This window comes from Cervus elaphus, chromosome 24 (genome assembly GCF_910594005.1).
Source record: "Cervus elaphus chromosome 24, mCerEla1.1, whole genome shotgun sequence".
Classification (NCBI taxonomy): domain Eukaryota; kingdom Metazoa; phylum Chordata; class Mammalia; order Artiodactyla; family Cervidae; genus Cervus; species Cervus elaphus.
Genome location: NC_057838.1, coordinates 30,076,456 through 30,100,937, shown reverse-complemented (window position 1 = coordinate 30,100,937; position 24,482 = coordinate 30,076,456). Strand labels below are relative to the sequence as shown.

General features: G+C 47.2%; 1 protein-coding gene across 1 annotated transcript; it reads right to left on the bottom strand.

Moving 5' to 3' along the window:
* Positions 1-2,701: 2,701 nt before the first annotated feature.
* Positions 2,702-12,433, bottom strand: OXTR (oxytocin receptor). The gene is made up of 2 exons (XM_043886269.1): positions 11,072-12,433; positions 2,702-3,374 (listed from the first exon to the last, which is right to left on the bottom strand). The coding sequence occupies exons 1-2, from the start codon at positions 11,997-11,999 to the stop codon at positions 3,127-3,129; spliced, it is 1,176 nt and encodes a 391-aa protein (XP_043742204.1). The 5' UTR covers positions 12,000-12,433; the 3' UTR covers positions 2,702-3,126.
* Between the last annotated feature and the right edge of the window lie 12,049 nt (positions 12,434-24,482).

Sequence of the window (24,482 nt, the reverse complement as noted above, 5' to 3'; positions counted from 1 at the left end):
TATCACAGTGAGTCCAAAAATACGTGCACAAAAAAACAAAAAAAGAGTGCCAGTGTGCCAATGAGCTGGCCAGTCCCAGTCGGAAAACTTCTGATCTACAACATCCTATACTGAATAGCAAAAGGTGTTTCCTGGACATGGTCACATGTGCTTCAAGGCTGAGAAGACATTTCACAACATGTTTACCAGGTATTATCACTGCTGGTACTTTTGGTCAAACCGGAAACACCATCTCTCGCAGGAAAACAAAGAAAACTATGGATTTTTCTGAAATGATGAGTCACACAGAAACAAAAGCTCTGAGAAGTAAGAGATTCTAAGAAATTTATCCTTCAGGCTGGTTGCCTCTAAATTCAGTTGGTAAATATTTTTTAAGTATTAATGCAGTAGTTTTTAGCATATTCTCAAAATGTACACATCACTAATTCCAGAAAATCTTCACTACCCCTCAAAAAAGCCTATAACTTAGCAGTCACTCCCCACCCACCCCAGTTCCTGGCCCCTAGTAACCACCATTCTGTAATGTGTCTCCACAGATTTGCCTGTTCTTGACATTTCATATAAATGGAATCATGCAGTATGTAACTTTTCTCAAGGTTTCTTTCACTTAATATGTTTCCCAGGTTCATCCATGTTGAAGCATATGCCAGTACTTCATTTTATTTTATAGTTGAATAATGTGCCATTGTATAGGTATACCACATTTATTTACCCATTGATCAGCTGATAGACATTTGGGTTATTTCCATTTTTGCCTCTTGTAAATCACAGTGCTAGAAACATTTACATAAAAGTTTTCATGTATGTGTATGCTTTCATTTCTCTTGAGTAAAAACCAGGAGTAGCATTTCTGGCTCATATGGTAATTCTATGTTTAACTTTTTGAGGAACTGCCAAACTATTTTCCAAAGTGGCTGCACCATCTTACCTTCTCACAAGTGATGGAGGAGAGTTCCAATTTCGCTCCCACCTGTCATTGCCTATCTCTTTGATTAGAGCCATCTTAGTGGGTGTGCACTGCTATTTCATGGTGGTTTTGATTTGCATTTCCTTTGTGAATAGGGATACTGAGAATCTTTTCATGTGCTTATGAGCCACTTATATCTTTTCTTTGTAGAAGATACAAAAATATGTTCACTCATTTGTTGATCAAATATGTTGCTCATATTTTAAACTGGGTTATTTGGCATTTTACTGATAAAAAAGTAAGAGTTCTTGATATACTCTAGACACGAGTACATGGCTTCCAAGTATCTTCTTCCATTCTGAGGTGTTTTGTCACTTTCTTGGTAGTGCCCTCTGAAGCATAAAAGTTTTGTGCCCCATTGACGAGGTCCAATTTATCTATTCTTCCTTAGGCTTATGTTTTGGGTATCGTATCTAAGAACCCATGGCCTAGTCCAAGGCCACAAAGATTCATCCCTGCTTACTTCTAAGTATAGTTATAGCTCTTATATTTAGGTTGATGCACTTTCAGCTAATTTTGTATGTAGTGTGAGGTAGGGATCCAACTGCATTCTTTTGCATGTGGATATCCAGCTGTCCTGGTACCATTTTCCAAAAAGACTACCTTTCCTATTGAATTCTCTTGTCACACTTGTCAAACAAGTGGCCATAAACACAAGGCCATTCCATTCCACTGGTTTATATGCCTCTTCTTTTGTCTATACCACACTCTTTTGATTACTGTAGCCTTATAGTAAGTTTTGACCTGGAAGTGTGAATGCACCAACTTTGTCCTTCTTTTTCAACTTTTATCTGGCTATTCTGGGTCCTGGCATTTCCATGTGAATTTCAGGATCAGCTTATCAATTTGCACAAAAAAGCTAGCTAGGATTTTGACAGGGATTACACTGAATCTGTACATAAACTTGAAGAGTATTTTCACCTTAACAATATTTAAATCTCTGATCCATAAACATAGGATGTCATCCCATTTATTTAAGCCTTCAACGTCTTTCAACTGTACTTTGTAGTTTTCAGGATATGTCTTGCACTTCTTTCATTAAATTTATTCCTGTTCTGATACTATTATAAACAGAATTATTTCTGAATTTTATTTTCACATTGTTCATTGCCAGGGTAAAGAGATGCAATTGATTTTTGTATTGACTTTGTATTCCACAACCCTGAATTCATGTATTAGTTATACTGGGTTTGTGTATGTGCATGTGTGCATGAATTCCTTAGAATTTTCTATATACAAAATTGCATCATCTGTAAGGAATTTTACTTCTTTTCCAATTTGGATGCCTTTAATTTCCTTTTTCTTTCCCAAATACTTCTTAAGTATTAGCATATCAAACATTTTTAACCCAAGTTTTACTTGGCTGCCTGTGCCAGACAGTCTCCTAAGAGAATCCCCTGTTCCAGGGCCACTTCAGGCAAGTTGGTGCTCAAGGATGCTAGCACCAGTCCACTCAAAGGCAGAAGCACTTTGAGGCCAGGAGGATATTAGCACCACCACCAGCAAGGTCCTATTCCTCACCCCAAGCTCAGAACACTAGGCTTCTGTACCCATCTGGTCACCAATCTTATACTTACTACCTTTCTCAAGATCCCAGAATACAGTAAGTCCTCTACACACAAACCTTCTAGTTGCAAACTTTCAAAGAGGCATGCCAGCCCCTGTATTCCGGGTGTACTTTTCAAGGTACTCTACTATAAGACTGAAAATGTTTTACTTTCTGCATTTGTTTTATGTATGTATTACTTGTGTGAAAAGTATTATAAACCTATTATAGTACAGTACTATAGAGCTGGCTGTGTTAGTTGGGTACCTAGTCTAACCTTGTTAGACTTACTAACAAATTAGACTTACAAACGTGCTCTCAGAACAGAACTCATTCTTATGTAGGGGACTTACTGTTAAAGGAAGGCAGCAGTGGGGTCAGGGCAGGAGAAGTACCCGTGGGAGCCTACGGAAGACCCGGGGCTTGGCTTGATGGTTGACTCACCCTACCATCTTTCCCCATGGGGGTTGCTTCCCCACCCAGCTCCAGCTGCCCAAAGTACAGAGGGGTACAAACTGAAAGGTACCTTATACACACATGCACACAGCCACCAAGAACCAGACTGTCGCTGCCGCACAGTCCAAGCCAAGGAGGGCGCTCCTGGCCCCATCAGTCACACCGCGGATGGCTGTGAGCATCTCCTGTGGCTGGAGCTGTGCTGGCTCAGGACAAAGGTGGTCGAGTTGCTCTTTTTGCTGATGCTCGTCTCCCCAGGCCGGCTGCCTTTCAGGCGGCGGAATGAGCAGCAGAGGAAGCGCTGCACAAGTTCTTGGAAGAGGTGGCCTGTGAAGAGCATGTAGATCCAGGGGTTGCAGCAGCTGTTGAGGCTGGCGAGGAGCATGGCGATGATGAAAGCCGAGGCTGAAGGTGGAGAGGGGAAGAAGGGAGAACAAGGCATCACTGTCGGGGCGTGAAGCATCACCTCCCGAGAACAGGGACCGGGTGCTGTGTCACAAGACGGAGGACCCCAGAGACCGAGCCTTCCTTCCTTCCACATCTGTGCTCTGAGTACATGCTCAGCCTGGCCCCAACGCCTCTCCCTGCTCAGTCCAGCCCTGGAACATTCCTGGTCCCTTCTCCCATCCAAAGCTTACCTACCACATGCTTCCATCCGCTTGGCCACCTGTTCATTCCTCACTGACCTCGCAAGTATCAACTGCCTCCCACTCAAGAGCATCCAAGCACACAGAGGTAGAAGCTGCCAGACCTAGCTTGTACGCTAACCCTGCCAGCCACAAATACTTTAACTCCCCAAGAAACTGCTGTTTTCTCATCTCTAAATGACAATGACAAGAGTCCCCAAATCTCACAGGAACATGCAAGGGTGGAAGAGTAGTATCAGGCCACCTGATACTACAAGTGGCCAACGCACGGCAGTCGCAATCATGACCACGTGCCAGGGGGCCACCGGGGCTCGTTTAAGTCCATGCTGTTCTGAATGAGTGACCCAGGAGGGGAGGAGAAGGCTCCAGACTTATTCTGGCTGACTTACGAAGATGCTCTTATCCCAGGAATATCTGATCTTGCATGCAGATCTCAGAGGTAAGGTCTTTTGCTTTGCTCACACACAGCCAGGACACTCCAGCTGGAAACAGTGCTGTAAAATCAGCCCCTCTGCTTTCTGCTCACCTGCCTTCTAGTTCCAAGTCCCAGGGCCAAACCACTCTCCTGGTGGTAGTCTTCTACACTGAAATCCTCCCTGTGTCAACGGTCTCCTTTCAAAATATAGCCACCCAGTGGGTTGCTGCAATTGGGCACTGACTGAAAAGGTGACTGAGAGGGCTGCCCCAGTGGAGTCCAGCAGGCTGGCAGTGGAAGCTGCAGTGGCCACTCGGGGTCCCATGTTAGGGCCCAGGCGCTCAGCCCAGAGCTGCCAGAGAAGAGCAAGCAAGCACACAGCGGAGTTTCTCTGGGGGCACTGCCTTCAGCCAGAGGGTAACACCCTGTCCCAGGAAGCCCAGATCCAGTGCCTGCTTCATGCCAGGGCCCCCAGGCTGGCTCCTGTGTCTGCATGCCAGCTGCTCTGAAGGGTCAGCCCAGTTCCTAAGTTCCTGTGACTCTGGCCCCAGCTATGCTACAGCAGAGTGATGGGGAAGTCAGTGTGGACAAAAGGAAGGTATGGAAATCAGAATCTACAGACTCAGCCAAGAGAGGTGTGGTAAGCAGCCAGCACCTCCTGGGGGGTCAGGCCCATGGGGAGCCCCTTACGGAGGACCCAGACACAAACCTATGGGGTGTGACTCCCCTTCATACCTATTCATTCTCTGAGCCACATCTACTATCTGAACCTTAACAGTCTTATCTTGAAATGGAGGTGACACCCGCTAGGACTTTGAGAAAATTGGAAGAAAAAAAAATTGTGTGAAAGGGCATTGTGAATAGCAAAGTGTTTATTCAAGTATTTATATTATTTACAGATATGAAATGTGATCAACTGCAGAATTTTTTTATTGCTCCTGAGTTTAATTCAAGAAACTGTTCTTTGCCCTTTTTTCCATGACTTAAAAAAAAAAAAACTCAAAACCCAGAGCCATGAGATTGGATTACATGACCCCAAAGGAACTCCAGATGGTCTGCTGTGGAAAACTTTACTCTGCCATAAGAAACCCAACATGGAAGGGGGCTGCAGCCATGGATGAGAAAGGGATTTCAGGGTCTCCACCAGGCGAGCTGGCTCTCATCCGTGTCTTCTATTCCTCTCAGCAAAAGAAACACATGTCCCTCAAGGCCCAAGCCCTGAGGGCTTGCAAACCACTCTCTTTGGTCCTGTAGAGAAGGGGGGCTGAGTGGGAGGCATGAACCAGGGACTGGCCCTCACACCTGCCTGGCCTGAGCTCAGGCCATTTCTCAGGAAAGGCGGGCGGGGGGGGGGGGGGGGGCGTGGAGAGATCAGATGTCCATGCATCCTTCCCTGCTGTGTCTACTCAGTGCCAGCCACCCAATCAACCTTGCAGACCTGCCCTCAAGGGATTTACAAATCCAGGTGAGAAAGAGAGAAGCAAGACAGGCCTTCTAGTCAGTGGGGAGCGGCAGCACTGGCGGATGGGCGATGAGCCCAAGGCAGGGCACTAGGGGTAATCTTCAAGTGGGGGCTCCTACGTGCCAAGCAGAGGACTGAGCAGAAAGGGCCATGTGCCAACTGCAAATATCCCCTGCTGGGCATTTACCACCCCCAGAAGACAGAGACCACGCTGAACTTCCACCCAGAACCATGACTCATGGAGGAGGTGGGTGGCCGAGGGCCATGCGAGGACAGGGTGTCCCAGTGGTCCACCCACCCACCAGCCTGGCTTTACTCAAGCCTCACGAAGTCCTCTATGCGGATTTCCCGGTACTGCCCCCGCCTGTCACCATCACTGTCACCCTGGGCCCAAATTAGCCTGGAACAGCTGACGGGCAGCTGGCCACGGCCTCTCCTCTCTGGCTGCGTGGTCCCTGAGGCAACAAACACATGTCACTTACAATTCAAAGACCTATGGCTCAGTTGAATATGATCAAGCTCATCAACCTTCCTAAGTGGCTCTCACTCCAGAAACCACTCACTCAGTTCAAGGTCTTCCTTCCCCACCCCTACCCCATCCCATGGCTCCCAAATCAGGCATCTCTCATAAGGACTAAATCCCTTATCCCTACAGGAGCTATAGGAGAATTTGGGAATTGTGGTGTACAGAGACTTTTTTTAAAAATGATTTCTGTATGTACATGTACAGAAAGATTGAATACTAGTATGTATTCCAGGGTTCTGTCTTTGAAAAGACCACCATTTTACAAGATTGGAATTGTAAAAGTCACAGGTGTATGATCTCACTATGTATAAGGTCAGGAAAAAGAGCTAAACTTGTGGACTACAGAGCTTTAAATAGTCTTCCGTGATGCCACTGCTCAAATCTGGGGACATGTGGGGCCTACCAGGAAGGACCTGAGAAATAACCATGTTCTAGAGGCAGAAGAGGTGAGGTTTCCTGCAAACCAAGAGCCCTTCCTTACCCTTTGGAGAATGACAGGACCCTGCCACCAACTTGGGCCACGCATGCAAAGGCAAGCCACAAGTTTTGGGTACAGAGATAATACATTAAAGCCTCATTACTCAATGTGCAGTCAAAGGCCCTGCACGGGCATCACCTAGGAGTTTGTTAAAAATGCAGTCTCACGGGCCCCATCCAGATGTGCTGAATCAAAACCTGCATTTTAACAAGTTCTCCCACGTGATTCTGTGTACACAGTGAAGTCTGAGAAGTATTCCAATGATCTCATCAGGCAATGTGCGTATGTTTCTTTGCATAGCCAGCTCCTACTCATCCTTCAAAACCCTTTTCAAATCGATTCCTGTCTGATCCTGGTTTTTTTCCAGGGAGCTAGAAGCAACGGATGCATCCTGGGGGCACTCACAGTACTTCTGACAAACGAATACAACTCTTCCAGCATCATCCCTTCATATTGTAGTTATTTCTGCTTATAATCTATGGTTGAGGACTGTGTGATATCTGTGGCTCTGTCCTTGGCCAGTAGCAGAGGCTGGAAAATGGGAAATGTCCGATAAGGGACTAAGTTGAAGTGAAGCATGAAATTAGCAGACAGGAAGTCCCGATAAACAAGTCACCGCCACCAGTGTGCTAGAAAAGCAAAAAGACAATTTCTTAGCTTGATGATGGGAGATGGGCCCCTAACAAGATGACTGAACGCAAATGCAATTCCCTCTGGGAAAAGTGAGTTCACACTCAAATATTAAGGTCAGGTGGGAATAAAGAGAAAGAAATAGAATGAGTAAGTGTGACCATCACAGTGTGAGGCCTGGACCGTGGAGGGCAGAGGCCTATGGTACTGAACTATCTGTAAAGGGTGGGAGGTACCAGCGTCCCAGCAGAGCACGGAGGGAGGTGCTGGCAGAGGCTGCCCCTCAGTGGCCTGGAATCAGAATCACAGGAAGACCACCTGGTTACACCATTCTGCCACCCACTCATCCGAAAGGGTCCCCTTGGGCTTCCAAAACTCAGAGCTAGAAATCTCCCCCACCTTGCGTCATACTGCCTCCTCCAGAGAAAACCTTAATTTTCCTTGACCTCTTAACACTCTTGTTCCCAGCAGTACTGGACTTGTACCACTCAATGAAAATTGCAGTCCCTCTGTGAAAATGCACTCCTGAGCTCAACAGTCCACAGTCCCTCAGCAGTATGGACAGACTCCATGACCTGACACACCTTGAAATTCTCCTCTTTGTAAAGCACTGACAGCGTACTTACTGCATGCCAGGCCCTGTGCCACCAGCACCTTCTACCCTCCCCACAACCTAAAGCCTACTCTTAACCTCAGCAAACAGCCCCAGGCAGGTTGAGTCAACCATTCAGCGTGACTGCTGCTCATTTGACAGATGGGGAAACACTTACAACCAGGCCTCCTGTGCATTTCAACCTTCATCCAGGCAAAATACCCTGGCAGATATCTGATTACCCCCAGTTGGGGGGAGGGGCTCACTTCCTCACTGAGTAGCCAATTCTATGCCCAGAGGTCTGTACAGAGTCTTATTTATCTTCAGTTCAACTCCACACACCCATCCCTGGCCCATCTTATGCACCTTCCTCCTCCCATAACCCACATATTTGTTCAACTAGCGTTGGTTGCACGGTGGGTGGCCAGCCTCGTGGCAGGCGCTGAGCACACACCAGAGAACAGGACGGGTGGTATTTCCCCTGTGACAAGGCTCACAGTCCACCTCTCTGGCTTTTAACAAGCTTCTCCACATACCAACCTTCCTGGACACACTACCTACTGTCCAACAGACTCTGCCACCACCCCAGCCCCTACACCCAGGCTCTTGAGAGAGAAATGTCTATTTCCTCTGATTGCCGAGATTCTCAAAGTCAATCCCAAGAATGAAAACACAAGTTTTAACAACCAGAATGGGGGGAAGGAAGAATGACATTGATCATGTGGTCCCCAGGTGCCATGGGTCACACTATGTCATCCTCATACAGCCCCATGAGTAGACCTGCTATCCTCCTAACAGAGGAGGAAGCTGAGGCTCAGAAAGGGGAAATCATCAGCTCAAGGACACACAAGAGGAGTGGAAGGGTGGGCTCCAAACACAGGCCAACTCCTGCTCCACCAGCTGTTACCCTGCACCGAGACCTGGGGACTACAGTGCCTGCCTGCTGTCTTGACCAACTGGATACATCCATCTGTCTTCATCTCCTCCCAGAGAAGCACCTTTGAGTCAGAGTCCTTGTTACCATCAGCAAAGCATGTTCCACGGAGTTCAAGGGGAAAGGCTGGTGCCAAATCTTTTGGCTGTGCAATTTGATCCTGAAGGTTCCATCTGGGGCTTGTCCAAACCTGCCAGGGATGTCTGGTCCCAGCCCTCCTTCTGCAGAGTTCCAGACTCATCAAAGCAGGGTCCCAATAGCATGTGGCTACTGGGTGGAACCCTGGTAGCTCAGACAGTAAAGTGGCTGCCTACAATGCGGGAGACACGGGTTTGATCCTTGGGTCGGGAAGATCCCCTGGAGAAGGAAATGGCAACCCATTCCAGTATTCTTGCCTGGAAAATCCCACGGACTGAGGATCCTGGTAGGCTACAGTCCATGGGGTTGCAAAGAGTTGGACACGACTGAGTGGCTTCACTTCACTTCACTGGGTGGAAAGGGGGGGGGGGGGTGCTCATTAAATTATCACAACCCTCCTCTTGCTTTTTTCTCCTCTATTTTCTCCTCTGAACAATGAAAATACTGAAATTGAGAGTTTTCCTCTTTGCTTTGGCTCCAATGAAAAGGCAGCCTCTTGTGCAGCAACCCCCCCACACACACACACAGAGGGGCTTTATTATGCTATTATTATATTTCTATCCTGTTTCCCCCTTTCTTCCCATTTTCCCGTATCTATTTTGTCATGTCTGGGACCTGAATCCTTGAGTCCCCTCCCCAAGTTATTTTTTCGAACAAGGTGAGCTCTAAACCAATAAAGGCAGAGCTTGGTGAGACTGAAGGTTTAGGCGGGGAGAGATGGAAAAAGAGCTGCTGGGTTTCCGAGACCGGCAGGGGGAGCGAAACCTAAGGAAAGGGTTCTGTGGGGGCCACAAGGCCAGCTGACAAGCCACATGTGATTTCTCCAGCTGCTGTTAGTCCCTGACCTGTGAGCAAAGCAAAGTCAGCGAGCTGAATGATGATTTCAGCTTCCACGGATTGGCTGCTCTGTTGGAGACTGCTGGAAGCAGTAGTGATTCTATCCAGAAATGGGATGAGTTTGCTTTCTCACGGACAGAACGGCTGAAAGAAAGCCCCTCAGTCTTTCCTTACAAGCCACTGAGCCGCCGGCACTCCAGGGCATTGAAATTACCTTCCAACCAAAAGGTGTAAGTCATTCACCACCACAGATCACCTCTCCTGCTGTTTGCAAATGAGCTACAGGAACTGTCTGTGATGAAGGCTGAAGGCGCAAAGCATCGGCCACAAGCCAGCGCCCCAGGTGCTCTGCTCCCTTGGATCCCTCCTCAAAGCATCCCACCCTACCTTCTCCTCCCGGTTTCCCCAGCCACCCTCAGTTCTGACCCTCCGGTCCTCCAGTTTGGAGAGCGCGCGTTCCCCGCCTACCAAAATCACCCGGGTTCCCGAGACAAATGGGAAAGTTTGCGCCCCGTTCGCTCTCTTCCCTGCTTGCCCCAGCCCTCAGCAGAAGCACCGTCTGAGTTCCTGGGCACTGAGAGCGTGAGCGCGCCGCCCCGTAGTACTCACCTCTCCACCTCGCGGCTGGGGAGAGGGCGAGGGGCGCAACTCGCCGCCTCCGCTCTGCGAGGGATTCCCAGACTAGTCTCTGCCCCCTGACGGCGCCCTGCCCCACACCTTCTTGGGCTCGGTTGGAAGAATCCAAGCGCCCATCTCCCACTGCTCTGATCCAAACCAGGTCTCCCGGGTTCACGCTGACTTGAACTTAAAGTGAAGTTCAAGGTAAAGTGAACTTGACGTGGCAGGAGCTTGGGCCTGGGTCAGAAAGTCACCTCCCCGCATCGCTCACCAGGTGGAAAAGGCAAGTCACTGGCAGCTCAATTTCCTGGTCCATAATAGTGAATCAAATACCCCATATGTGGCCTAAAGACTGTGGTAGGGATTTTACGGGCATTTTCTCATTTCATTTCCCTACTGTTGAAGAAGGGGCTTCCCTGGTGGCTCAGTGATAAAGAATCCAGCTGCTAAGGCAGAAGACTCCGGTTGGATCCCTGAGTTGGGAAGATCCCCTAGAAAAGGAAATGGCAACCCACTCCAGTATTCTTACCTGGGAAATCCCTTGGGCAGAGGAGCCCGGTGGGCTACAATCCATGGGGTCGCAAAAGAGTCGGACACTGGTTAGCAACTAAACAACTGCAGGGGAAAACTAGTTTATCATCTTTGCTATTTTACCGAAAGGGAAGTCAAGGCTCAGGAAAGTTATGCCCCAAATCACGTGGCCAGCAGATGATGGGGCCAAGGCTCAGAGCAATCCACGAAGCCCCCCAAACCCTGGACAGGGACAGCAGGACCAAGGCCCCGTCCCATCGCGCTCCCTCCTCCCGGTGTTTCTGCCCGCGCTACCTTCCTTGGGCGCATCGGCATCCCATACACTCCACATCTGCACGAAAAAGAATGGCGTCCAGCACACGATGAAGGCCAGCACGATGATGAAGGTCATCTTGACCGTGCGGATCTTGGCCTTAGAGATGAGCTTGACGTTGCTGACGCGGGCCAGAGCCGCCCGCCCCTCGCAGTCTGCCGCCGCGCCCTCAGCCCCAGCGGCAGTCTCGGCCGCCGCCGCCGCCGTCTTGAGCCGTAAGTTCTGCCAGATCTTGAAGCTGATGAGGCCGTAGCAGGCGGCAAGCACGATGACCGGCACAACATAGACGGCGAGCGTGATCCACGTGATGTAGGCCTTGGGCCCCCAGGGCTGGATGAAAACTGCCCAGCAGTCGAAGACGCCGTCCGCCACCTCGCGCAGCGAGAAGATGTGCACCTGCGGCGTGCTGGCCACCAGGCAGCCGAGCCATGTGGCGAGTACCGCCAAGCGGTCGGTGCGGCGGCGCAGTGAGCGCAGCGGCTGGCAGATGGCCAGGCAGCGGTCAAGCGACATGAGCAACAGCAGGTAGGTGGACGCGAACATGCCCACCACCTGCAGGTACTTGACGAGGCGGCACAGCAGGTCGGGCCCGTAGAAGCGGAACGTGATGTCCCACAGAAGCTGCGGCAGCACCTGGAACACCGCCACCACCAGGTCGGCTATGCTCAGGTGCTTCATGAAGAAGAAGAGGCGCGAGTGCTTGTGGCGCGTGGTGCGCAGCGCCAGCAGCACGCACGCGTTGCCGCTCAGCGCCAGGAACAGGATGAGGCACAGCACGGCCACTTCCACCCGTGCCAGGGCCTCGTTGCGCTGTGGCGGCCCGGCGGTGCGGTTGCCCTCGGCTCCCGGCGGCGCCGCGCTCCCGTTAACCGCCTCAGCGCTCCAGTTTGCAGCAAACGCACCCTCCATGACCGTGGCCACCGCGGTGCGCCCCGGCCTTCGAGCCCTTTAAGGCGCGGCGCGCGGGGCGGGGCCCGACGCGCAGTCCCGGCGTGCCTGGGGGCGTGGTGGGGGCTCCCGGGTTCCCCTCCCTGAGACTCCGCGGACCGATCTGCTGGGTCGGACTCTGAAACAAACCCCGAGGGCCGTGAGAAGACCGTGCGTTTCTCTCCCGACGCAGGTATGCCTCAGCTGTCCCCTTCCCAGGAACCCCAAATCATCTAGGACTAGGGCCACCACCGCCGGCCCTGGGGTTGCTGGGCGGCCGTCCTAGAAACTCCCGTTTGAGATACTTCTGAGACACTGGAAATGAGCGGGAATCTACCGGACCCGCAGTTCCTTAAGACAGTCGCTTCCACTGAAGGAGAGGGAGGAACATAACCAGTTTCCTCCCGGACTGGGGCTTCTAAGCCAGCCACCTCCCCTAGGAATCCCCCAACTAGTTACTGCCCAGAACCCACAGGACAGCCTCATCTAGTAAACTCCACTCCGGATGCTCCCTCTGATCACCACCGCCCCCTCACCCCGCTCTCAAACAGCCACTTGCCTGGGAAACCCTGCTCAAGACCATCCCCCTCGAACCCCGTTTCTAAAATGCTTAGCCATCCACCCCTGAACTTCCACAACAACCGCTTCTTTGCCTCCATCCTGGAGGCACTCCTGACTCAGTATACCCAGGACGCCTAACCTCTGTTTTCTGTACCCCTGACACCTCTCGGGGGAGATCCTCCCCAGCCCAGCATCCTCGAAAGTTAGGGAATTCAACAGGCGTCGTGGCCCCCGACAGCCAAGGGATCTCCGTCGAGATCCTGAGCAGGTACTTTACAATCTCTCAGAGTACCGGCGGCGCCTCCAGAAACTAGGATCTCAAAGCACTCCAGCACCTTCTCTCGGGTCCCAGTGGCTCCACCAGCGCCAAACATCCTGTCCACTCATGCGCTGGATCCAGCTACCTGAACCGAGTCGTAGGGAGAAACTAAAGTTGGTTCCCTGGGAAAGTTGCACCGCCACGGATGGTTCCAAAGACGCGTGCGCTCCCGGCGCAGGTTAAAGCGGCTGCTGCCAGTACCCAGTCTGATAGGATGCTGAGGGCTCGCTGAAACTTGGTGTGGAATCACCTCGCCTGCAGCCCTGACTGGTCGCTGGGCAGGGACTACAGGCGATCAGGGAGCCCTGCCGAGGCTATGCGCGGACGGCGTCAGGATGCGGCGCTGCCAGCCGGTGGCCGGCTTTCCCGCAGCGTGTAGCGTGGGCTGTATAGATCCCACATAGATCCGCTAGGAGGCGCGGAAGGCAGGTCTTGCCGGTTCCCGCAAAGCGGTGTAATCTTGCCCAGTGTTGCCCCAGCGCGGTAACAAATAGGCTTATTTCACAGTGACTTAAAGCAGCAAGAGGGAAGAAGCTCGTAAATAATATGCTTGGTTTCTTCCTTTCTTGGTTTAGAAGCTCCTGACTCTCAGGCAAATAGGCTTGGATACCAGTGTTTCCCTGCTGAATTGACAGTGATGAAGTTACAAAAGCATTTAACCCGTATTTCCCAATCATCAGGTCAATTTCAGGGCTTCTTCCCCTCCTACTGTTCCAGGGAGCTTGATGTAGTGGATTTAGCAGTGGATTCATGCTCTGGAATTCTTTTGCTCCTACTTCCATTCATGAGGAATGAGATACTTTCTGTTCCAATCAGCACTAGGAGAGGTCTTTCTTCACTTAGTTTTAGGGGAAGACCTCAAGGCCAAAAAAAAAAAAAAAAAAAATCTTCATTTTAAAATGACTCTGCTTGTCTATGGCCCAAAGCCATTACTGCTTCTTTGCTATGCTTCAATGTTAAAATCCTAAAAGATGTCAAAGTAATATGAAATTTTAGTATGAAATTTTGACTCCTAGCTCTTTCTCTATTCTAAAATCATTTTTAAAAATAATTTAAATTGGCTGAGAAAAAAAATGGCAGAAAGAAAAGAGGGTTCAAAAGTGGACATGTTCTTAAAGTATCATTAAATGCATCTCTTCCTGACATTTCACTTACCTCTTTTTAAATTATGTGGCTAGAATAGTGTTAGTCAAGGATGGGGGCTGTTACAGCCCTGTGCCAAGACATACTAGGGGTGGACCATTGCTGCTGCTAGATTCTGGGCTTTACCACCTACGACCTGTGTGGCCAAGTCACGGAACCTGAGACTCAGTTTCTCTGGGGGCTGACCTCGTGGGGCTGTGAGGAAGTAAGACTTCACTCACGTGAGGTGTCCTCTGCAGTTAAGTACATCTGACGCTGTTTTCTCACACTGATAATCCTCACCCCAAGACCATCCTATGAAAACATGTTCTCATCATCAACCTCCATCTTACTTATCTTCCTGGATTGAACTCATATTTCTTTTCAATTAAGACCAACAAGAGTATGTGTGCATGTGAAAGAGAGAGAGAGAGAGACTGTACCATGCAAAGACCTCTGAGTTAGGCCCTCTGAACCCAAACTGGTGTGATAAGAATCTGAGATCTTTACCTGTTTGGGGAAGCCCTCCCTGGCCACCTCAGCCCACTGAGAATTCCCCATTTTCTGAAGCTCTGATGCTTGACTGCAGATTCACCTATAATATGAATGTGTCGAGTCTCCCCAGTGCAGTGTAAGTGCCTAGAACACGTCTTGCAGATCATGGTCCTTTAAATAATTACCATTATGTTTCCTGTCATGCATACCTATCAATAGCAATGTGTTGAGAGAATGATACTGGATTACCCAAAAACACCCCTCTGCAAATTAACCACTAGGTTCAGTCTTTTGCTTCCCAGAATAATCTTTCTGAGGAAATCTGGCTAAAAGAGGACTCTTTGTGAGAAAGCATGCTATTCTGATATGTTCGCTATTTTTCCTGAGAGGGAGCGATGGCAGAGATAAAGCATGATGCTTCCAATTTCACAAACATGTCCACTGACCGTGGCTGTGAAAATACAACCTCCTATTAAGGAACTACTATCAACACACACATTCTCCACTTGCAGACACCACTGGCCTATGTTAAGGCATGACCAGAGAGAAAAAGCCTTCTAAGGGGGGAACAGAGCTTGGAATAAAAGCAGGTTGTTCTTCTGTTTTATTTTTTTAAAGCAGGCTATTCTTAGGCAGAAGAAAAGGTTTATTGAGAATCAGGAGCTTTGGAATGTGTGACTGTTTGACGAGGTAGGGCCTAGAGGAGGGAAGTCATTTAAACGTGGGGGTCATCTTCACAGCAAGTGAATGAATGAACAAATGGGGTTCCCCTGATGACTACTGAGGAGGAAACTGAGGTTCAGAGAGGAGGAGGGGCTTGTCCAAGGCCCCATAGCTGGTGAAAGAAGGTCAACGTGGCTGGAGTAAAGCATGAGGCAGATCTAGAGAGGTGGCAGGCACTAGACCCCCCAGCCTGGTCGACTTGGGTCTTACCTGAGGGAGAGATGTGACCAGTGACAGGGCAAGGGGCTGGCTTGGGGGTCAGGTACGAAACTGCAAGGGGCTAAGAGAGGTGACTTGAGATAGTCTCCTGGGATCACTGGAGAGTCAGCCTAGATTCATTCAGGGCACACAAAGAAAGCAAAGCTCTTCCATCTGCCCTCCACCCCCTGGCTCCCTCCCCTCCACCCACCACCACCTCATTTCTATCAGTCCATCTCTGCTGGGATGAAAGAACCTAAGGGGAATTCCAGTGACCCGACAGCTCCAAAACAAAACTTGCCCTAAACCTCCACCAATTCCAACAGCCCACTTGTTTTCATTTTTCATTTTAAAAAAAAAAAAAAAAGGACATTTCTTCCCAGAGGGGGCCCTCATTGAAGTTCACTCTCCTGCTGGGCTGCTGAATGCACTGTGGCTGGCCGAGCAGACTCTGTGCTCTTTCTGGCACAAACATTCACTCAGTAAATATCTTCTAAGCACCTACTGTGTGCCCAACAGAGTGACCGAGGATCACAGCACAGAGTCTGGAGTTGAAGTCCACCAACCAGCGCTCCTGAGATGGGCAAAAGTCAAGATGAGCAGAAGGACCAGGATCTCAACTGCACCAGGGATGCAGAGTCCTGTATGACCAAGGGCAAGTCCTCACTCCTCCAGAGCCCTGGTTTCTTCTCCTAAAAATTAGGGCATGGGAAAATCTCTAAGATCCCTCACAGTTCTCACTATCATTCTCTAAATCTAGTGAGCAAACACACACAATGGAGCAGGGAGTACACACACTGATGAAGCATCCTCAGTGCCCCCGAGGCCTGGGGCACTCAGTAGGTGCTCAGTCAACACTAGCAGAAGGACCGAGCACTGGGCACTCAGTAGGTACTCTGAGTACCTACTGGACCTAAAGGACCGAGAAGGCCTGGGGCACTCAGTAGGTACTCAGTCAACACCAGCAGAAGGACTGAGCCTCAGAAGTCACAGTGCATCCCTTTGCCACATTCTGCTCCACGAGGCAGTCACGAAGTCCCCCCAGGTGCAGGAGGAGGAGGAACAGAGTCTGTCTTTTGTAGGGGAAGAGTCACACAGGCACGTGGGACTAAAAGTACTGTTATACCTTTAGGGGAAAAATACACAATCCCACTGTGTCAGTGAGTTGCTCAGAAAGCTTCAATGAAAGAAGAGCTGGAATGATGCCTGCTACATGGCAAGTATCCAAGAAACAGGAATTAGGATGTGGCCACTGCCTACAAGGATGTCCAGTTGTCCAGAGACCACAGATCAGGAACCAGTGGCCTGGTCCAGAGGGACGAGCTGGAATTTGTCCTCTAAACCTCAAGCCACAGGGCTCAAGGTTCACTTCACTATCCCCCAATCTGAGTGAACCAGGGACCTACAACAAGAAAGCCACATTAGTGAGAGTTCCCCCACATGCCCCCTCACATCCAATACACCCCAATATTATTGCCCAAGGTCCCAGATTACGAGCCAAGGGTGTTGATCCTAAAGAAACCACACATCCTAAATAAGACAGACTAAGCAAATGGCTCAGAAATGAGAACAGAAATGTCTGCAGGCTGCAGGGCCAGGGGAGACACGTGCAGCTTCTGAAAACAGGCTCAGATGTCCTCCAGGCCAGCAAAACAGTCCCTGACAAGCCAGGTGCTTCCAACCCACTCTGGGGCCTGCACAGCCCAGCCCGGGGCCAAGCTGTCACTGGGGTCTGTTTTCTCTTAACAGACCTCCCTCGGCTTCACCAGAGAAGACCAGGCCACAGAAATGTCAGCCAAAAGTAGCCACAAGTATCGCTGCTCCCAGAAGTGGTTTTGCTGCTGCTGCTGCTGTTGTTGTTTTTTACCTCATGAAGCATTTCTCTCTAAGCCGGGGTTGGTTGGGGGGGGGGGGGGGGGCAAGCAGGCACAGAGTGACAGAAACAACAAGAGGACATGCAAGGGCCTGCTGAGCCCCGCAAGCCAGTGTCTGCTGGTCCCACAGTCTGAGGGCCAGCACTGCATGCAGAGGCCACAAGGAATTGCAACGAACGAAGATACAAAAGAACCATAAATATGTTAGACGATGGGCCAGAAAGGACTTCAGAGATCATGTCTTGCCAACTCATTGCTTCTCAGAGAGTAAAAGTGTGCTTCAGACTGGGGTCGGGGCTGAACCCCATTTCTCCTGCTCTCCTGCAGGGCCAGGCCCCTTTGGCTGCAGCTCTGATCTGTAGGCAGCTTGATGGCTCCAGGCAGTGAGTCCTCCAAGCCCTACACCTGGCCCCCCTGCTCCAGGAGAGCTGCTTCTGGACTGCCTGGAGCTGGGGGAGGGGGCCCTGAGAGTCCAGTTCCAGCCCCAGGGCAGGGCCAGGCACCTACTTTGCAAGGTTGAGTGCAAAGTGACAATGTGGAGCCCTTTGGTCAAATTTGATTAAGAAAGTGACGTCAGTGTGTTAAATAAGGAGTGGGGCCTGAATTAACGCAGAGACTGCATGGCCCATGAATCCAGCTCACCCATCACCCTTCACAGCATCCATTCCATCTCAAAGACTATCTGACTTGTTCCTTAAGTATCTCTTGATGCTATCTCCCCCGTCCCCCAACTCCATGCCACTGCTCCACGCCATGTTGCTGGCCACACACACTTCCTGGACACTGCAATCCTGCTGTCCCCTCCCACTTGCTCTCCACACAGCAGTCCGTTAGCTTTTAAAATGACACTTGTGATGATGTCATCCTCTACTTCGAATAGTTCAATGTCTTCCCCTTGCCCTGGTAGTAAGGACCAACACTTTAAGGGAGCCTAGGGCCCCGAGTGGTGCAGCCCCTGCTGCGCATACCAGCCTTGTCCTGCTCCACCCTCTTTCTGGCCCTCTGAGCTTCAGCCACTTCCCCATTCCCCTGGCCAAGCAAGCACGTACTCATGTCTCATCTCCCAGCAAATCCACCACATCCTCCTAACTCCATCGGGACCTCTCATCTGCAGACACCTCTCCTCCTCGGCGCCTTCCATGAGTGTGATTTCACATCCATTTGGGTGGGCTTCTGGGTAATGATGGGCCTGGTTGTGGTCACCACAATGTCCCCGTGCCTAGTACCTTGTAGCATGCACAAGTCATGGAATCAGTGAGTTGCCATTGAAGCAGCGGCTGCCACAAAGACAGAGATCCTGGGGCTGGCAATGTGCCCGGTTGGTCATGAGGGGGAACGGGGATATCTCCTCAACTGTGACAAGAGAACGAGGTTACCTTCCTTGAATGGGTGTTACAAGGATGAAACTGCGTTGTATGTAAGTCAAATCACCATGCTGTATACCGTACACAGTGCTGTGTGTCAACTGTATCTCAATAAGAAAAAAAAGAATGAGACTGTGGAGTCCCATACCAAGGCCACAGGTGCAAGGCCTTGCCACAGAAACAAGATATCTCCAGAACTGACTAAGCCCCACTGTAACTGTTGCCAAAAGGCCCCTGATCCTTACCAGTCAGCCTCCTGACCCCAAATTAGGCAAAAATGACCACCTTGGTACTCACCCTCTAGCACCCTAACAAATCACCTAATGCCACCCTTCCAGCAGGAATTTTTATCTTGAGGATATAGAAACTGGCTACTAGCCCATAAAATCGTCACTCTCCCTTGAACCAGTAGGCTGTTCTAACAGTATCGACTCTCCCTGGCCTGTCAGAAGGTCAGCCTGCTGTGCTCGCAGCAAGCACATTATCTCTGCTCTTTGTTCTCGGTAAAACTCACGCCTTTCTGCAATACTCTGGGTATGGAAATTCTTTTCCAACCTGTGCTCAGACTGCGACAACATTGACTGTGTACAAAAAAGCACCTGGAACAAAAGCAATGCTCAACAGATTCTATTTAATGTTTGTGGATGGACACTGTGAGGCCTGGGGCAGGTGGACATCAAGGGAGCCCTCCAGTCTTTTCTATCCCCAAATATCTGGGATTCTAGGAAGTAATGCTTAGGTTCCTTTCTTTTCATGATAGATTAGAGATTGTATGCATTTCCTCTTCTAGAGGGACATGCACTTAAAGCGGGGCTTCTGTTGCTACTTCAGGTTGCCTAATACCCATCCCTGGCCAGGCACAGGCATGGGAGGAAGTGATTCAAATCTAGTGGGGATGAGTTCCACACCCAGGTCACATTCTTCTATTCTAGTTCAACATTAGGGGAGAATGTTTCACCTAATTACATTTTAGCCAAAGTTAGATCTAGTCTAAACCCTCAGTCTAATCTACATTAACTAATTTTCATAATGAGGAGAAGCAGACACCCACTCTACCCACAGGCAATAGAGCTGCCCCAGGCATTGTCCATCTGTTTTGCTCCTGAAAAAGCTTCCTGAAGTTCAGACTCAATGAAAAGATGATGAAGTGGCCTGGTCAGTTCAAACAGAAAGGGAACTTCCCTCCCTGCCAGGCCACCCACCAGGGATGGGAGTAGCGCCCGGGGTCCAATCTATTTCCTCCTCCAGCCTGACGTTTGGTTTGTCTTCCTAGGTAGGCTTTGTGGCTCCCAGTGGTCCTGACAAGCCTGGAGGCATCTGGACCTTGGGAGGCCCCCACCATACCTGCCCAGGGCGTCTAGAGAGTGCATGGCCACCACTAACATTCAAATGAGGCTCCAGAGGAAGTCGAGCCTCAAGGCAAAGCCTGGTCCCCTAGAGACCTAATTCCTGTGATGGATCTGGGCAAAGTAAACAGAAAACCTTCTGGAAAACACTCACCATTCTAGCCACCATTAAGAACATTCGTGATTCATGAGAAGAGGTCAAAATACCAACATTAACAGGAGTTTGAAAGAAGCTGATTCCCTCATGGATGACTTGAAGGGGTTTAAGCCTTTACTGGAGGAAGTAGCTGCAGATATGGTGAAAATCTCAAGAAAACCACAATTAGAAGTGGAGCCTGAAGATGTGACTGACTGAACTCCAATCTCATGACAAAATCAGAAGAGAGGACAAACTGCGTCTTATGAATGAGTAAATAAAGTGGCTTCTTGACCCTGTTGTTCATCAGGAATCTATTCCTGATGAAAATGCTGAGAAGTTTGTTGAAATGACAATAAATGATTTAGAATAAATTTATTTAGTTAATAAGACAGCAGGGTTTGAAAGCATTGTCTCCAAACCCTTCAGAAAGAAATTTTACTGCAGGTAAAATGCTATCAAACAGCAATGCATGCTACAGAGCAATCATTCATGGAAATAAGAGTTCATTAATACAGCAAACTTCATTGTCTTATTTTAAGAATTTTCACAGCCACCCCATTCTTTAGCAACGAACACACTGATCAGTCAGGCAGCTGTCAACATCAAAGCAAGATCCTCCACCAGCAGGAAAAAAAAAAAAAAGATAACTTGCTCAAGGCTGAGGTGATGGTTAGCATTTTTTAGCAACAATTTTTAATTAAGGTATGTACAGTTGACCCTTAAATAACATGGGTTTGAACCACAGGGGTCAACCTATACATGGGTTTTTGAGTACTCAGGGATTGGGCATCCCTAATCTAACCCCTGCACAGTTCAAGGCATTAAAACATAACTTTTACGTGTACTAGGAAACCACAAAATTCAGGACTCACTTTACTACAATATTTGCTTTATTGTAATGGTCTGGAATGAAACCCACAGGCCTGCACAGGGTTTGTATGGACACATATTTCAGTTTTCTTGGGTATATACCTAGGAGTGAAACTGCTGGGGCATACAGTAACTTTACACTAAATCTTCTGAGTTTTACATTCCTGCTAATAGAGCATGAGGGTTCCAATTTCCCCACATCCATGCAAACACATGTTACTAATCTCTCTTTTTAGATTCTAGCCATCTTACTGGATGTGAAGTGGCATCTTGTGGTTTCCATGTGCATTTTCCTGATGTCTAATGCTACTGAGGCATCCTTTCATGTGTTTGTTGGTCATTTTTATGACTTCTCTAGAGAAATGTCTATTTACCCTCTACCTATTTTTAAAATTGGATTGTCTTTTTATTACTGGCTTTTAAGAGTTTGTTATATATTCTGGATTAAAATCTCTTATCAGATATAAGATTTGTAAACATTTTCTCCCATTCTGTGGGCTTTTTACCTTCTTGATGGTGTTCTCTGAAGCAGAAAAATGCTCAATTTTGAAGTCCAATATATCTATTTTTTTATTTTCTCACTTGTGCTTTCACTATTATATCTAAGAAACTACTGACAAATTCAAGGTCACAAAGATCACACAATGGTCACACAGGTACACCTGTGTTTCCTTCTAAAACTTTTATAGTGTTAGCTGTTAAATGCATTTTGATGTAATTTTTTGTATAAGGTACATGTATTTTGTACATGTAATTTTCCATATAAGTTATGAGTTTAAATACATTTCTTACAAGTGGATATCCAGTTTTCCCAGGACCATTTCTTGAAAAAACTATTCTTTTTCTATTAAATGGACTTGGAACTCTTGCAGAAAATCAACTGAGAATAATTATGAGGGTTTATTTCTGGACTCTTAGTTCATTTACTTACATGTTTATCCTCACACCAGTACCACAATGTCCTCTAATTACTGGAGATTTGTGGAAGTTCTGAAATTGAGAAGTATGAGTCCTCCAACTTTGCTTTTTCAAGATCAGTTTGGCTATCCTGAGTCCCTTACATTTATATGTGATTTTCAGAATCAGCTTATCAATTTGTGCAAAGATGGCAGCTGGGATTTTGATAAGGATTGCATGCACTGAAGCTGTAGATCAATCTGGAGAGTATTTTCATCTTGGCAATAGTTAAGTTTTTTGATCTATGAAAGTGGGATGTTTTTCCATTATTTAGGTCTTTAATTTCTTTCAACAATGTTGTTCGCAGAGTATAAATTTTGCCCTTCTTTTATTAAATATTTCTAGGTATTTTATTGTTTGATGCTAATGTAAGCAGAATTAATTTGCAGATCATTCAAGTGTATAGAAACACCATTGATTTTGATATATTTATCTTGCATTCTGCAACTTTGATCAACTGGTTGTTTTGGGGTTTTTTTTAGTGAATTTCCTACAACATTCTATATACCAGAGCATATCATCTGTAAATATAGTTGTACTTCTTTATCAATCTGGATGCCTTTTTTCTTCTCTAATTTTCCTGACTAGAGCTTGCAACACAACATTGAATAAAACTGGTGATAGCAAACATCCTTGTCCTGTTCCTGATGTTAGGAGGAAAGCATTCAATCTTTCACCATTAAGTATGAGTTTAGCTGTTGGTGTATATTTGGTTGATATCCTTTATGAGGTTGAGGAACTCCACTATTAATGGTTTGCTAGATATTTTTATCATAAAGAAGGTGTTGAATTTGTCTCTTTCCTCTGCCTGTTGAGATGTTGCATGTATTCTCCTCTATTCTATTGATATGATGTATTACATTATTTGATTTTCTCATGTTTAACCAACCTTGCATCCTAGGATTACATTATTTGATTTTCTCATGTTTAACCAACCTTGCATCCTGGGATAAATCCCCACTTGGTCACAGTGTGTAAAGTGATTTTTTTTTTTTAATGTTTATGGATTCAGTTTGCTAGTATTTTTTAAAGGTCTATTTTTGTAAGAGGTTATTGGTCTGTTCTTTTCTTCTTCTGTGATATTTTTTCCCCTGGTTTTGATATTAGAGTAATTTTGGCCCCACAGAATGAGTTGGGAAGTGTTTTCTCCTCTTTCTGGAAAGCTAGTGAGTAACTGGTGTTAATTAATCTTTAAATATTTGGCAGAATTCATAAGTGAAGCCTTCTAGGTCTGGTTTCTTTGTAGTTTTGTTCATTTTTAATCACTAATCCACTCTCTTTACTTGTTATAGGTCCATTCTGATATTCTGGTTTTTCTTCAGTTCCAGTAAATTTTGCCTTTCTAGGAATTTTTACTTTTATCCAATTTATCTAATTTGTTGTTATACAGCTGTTCATCATATTCTTTTACAATTCCTACAATTCCTGCAATTCTTGTAAGGTTAGAAGGTAAGTTCTTTCATCCCTGATTCCAGTAATTTGAGTCTTCTCTCTAATTTTCTTGGTTAATCTAGCTTAAAGGCTTTTCAACTTTATTGATCTTTTTAAGTAACTAACTTTTGATTCTGTTAATTATTCTCTATTGTTTTTCTATCACCCACTTCATTAATTCCTAGTCTAATCTTCATTATTTCCTTCATTTAGTTTGAGTTTAGTTTGCTCCTCTTTTTCCAAAATCTTAATAGGTAGAAAGTCATGTTATTGATTTGAGATCTTCTTTTTTAATATAGGCATTTATAGTTGTAAGTTTCCCTCTAAGTACTGCTTTAGCTGCATCCCATAAGTTTTGGTATGCTGCATTTTCACTTTCATTCTTTTCATAGTATATTGTCTTTGTGATTTCTTCTTTGACCCAATGCTTATTTGAAACTGTGTTATTTCCCATATATTTGTGTATCTCCCCAAATTCCTTGTTTTCGATTTCTAATCTCATTCCATTGTGACCAAAGAACACATTTTATATTATTTCCATATTTTTTAATTTATTAAGACTTGGCTTATGGCATAGCACGTGGTTTATTCTGGAATATGTTCCATATGCACTTGAGAGGCATATGTGTTCAGCTGTTGTTGGGTAGGCTGTCTGATAACTGTACGGTCTAGTTTGTTTATAACATTGTTCAAGCCTTCCATTTCCTTGTTGCTCTTCTGCCTAGAGCTCTTCTACTCTTCTTTCCATTTATTATTCAAACTAGGACATTGAAGTCTTCAACCATTATTGTTGTACTGACTATTTCTCCTTTAATTCTGTCAGTTTTTGCTTCATATATTTTGGGGCTCTGTTATCAGAGGGATGTTTGTTTATCTCTATCTTTATGTAGATATTTTCCTGATGGATTTACTCTTTCATCATTATAGAATGCCCTAATTTACCTCAAGTAACTTTTTTATTTTAAAATCTGTCTGATGCTAGCATAGGCACTCCAGCTTTGTTATGGTTGCTGTCTGCATGATATACTTTACACACCACTTTACTTTCAATTTATTTTGTCTTTGA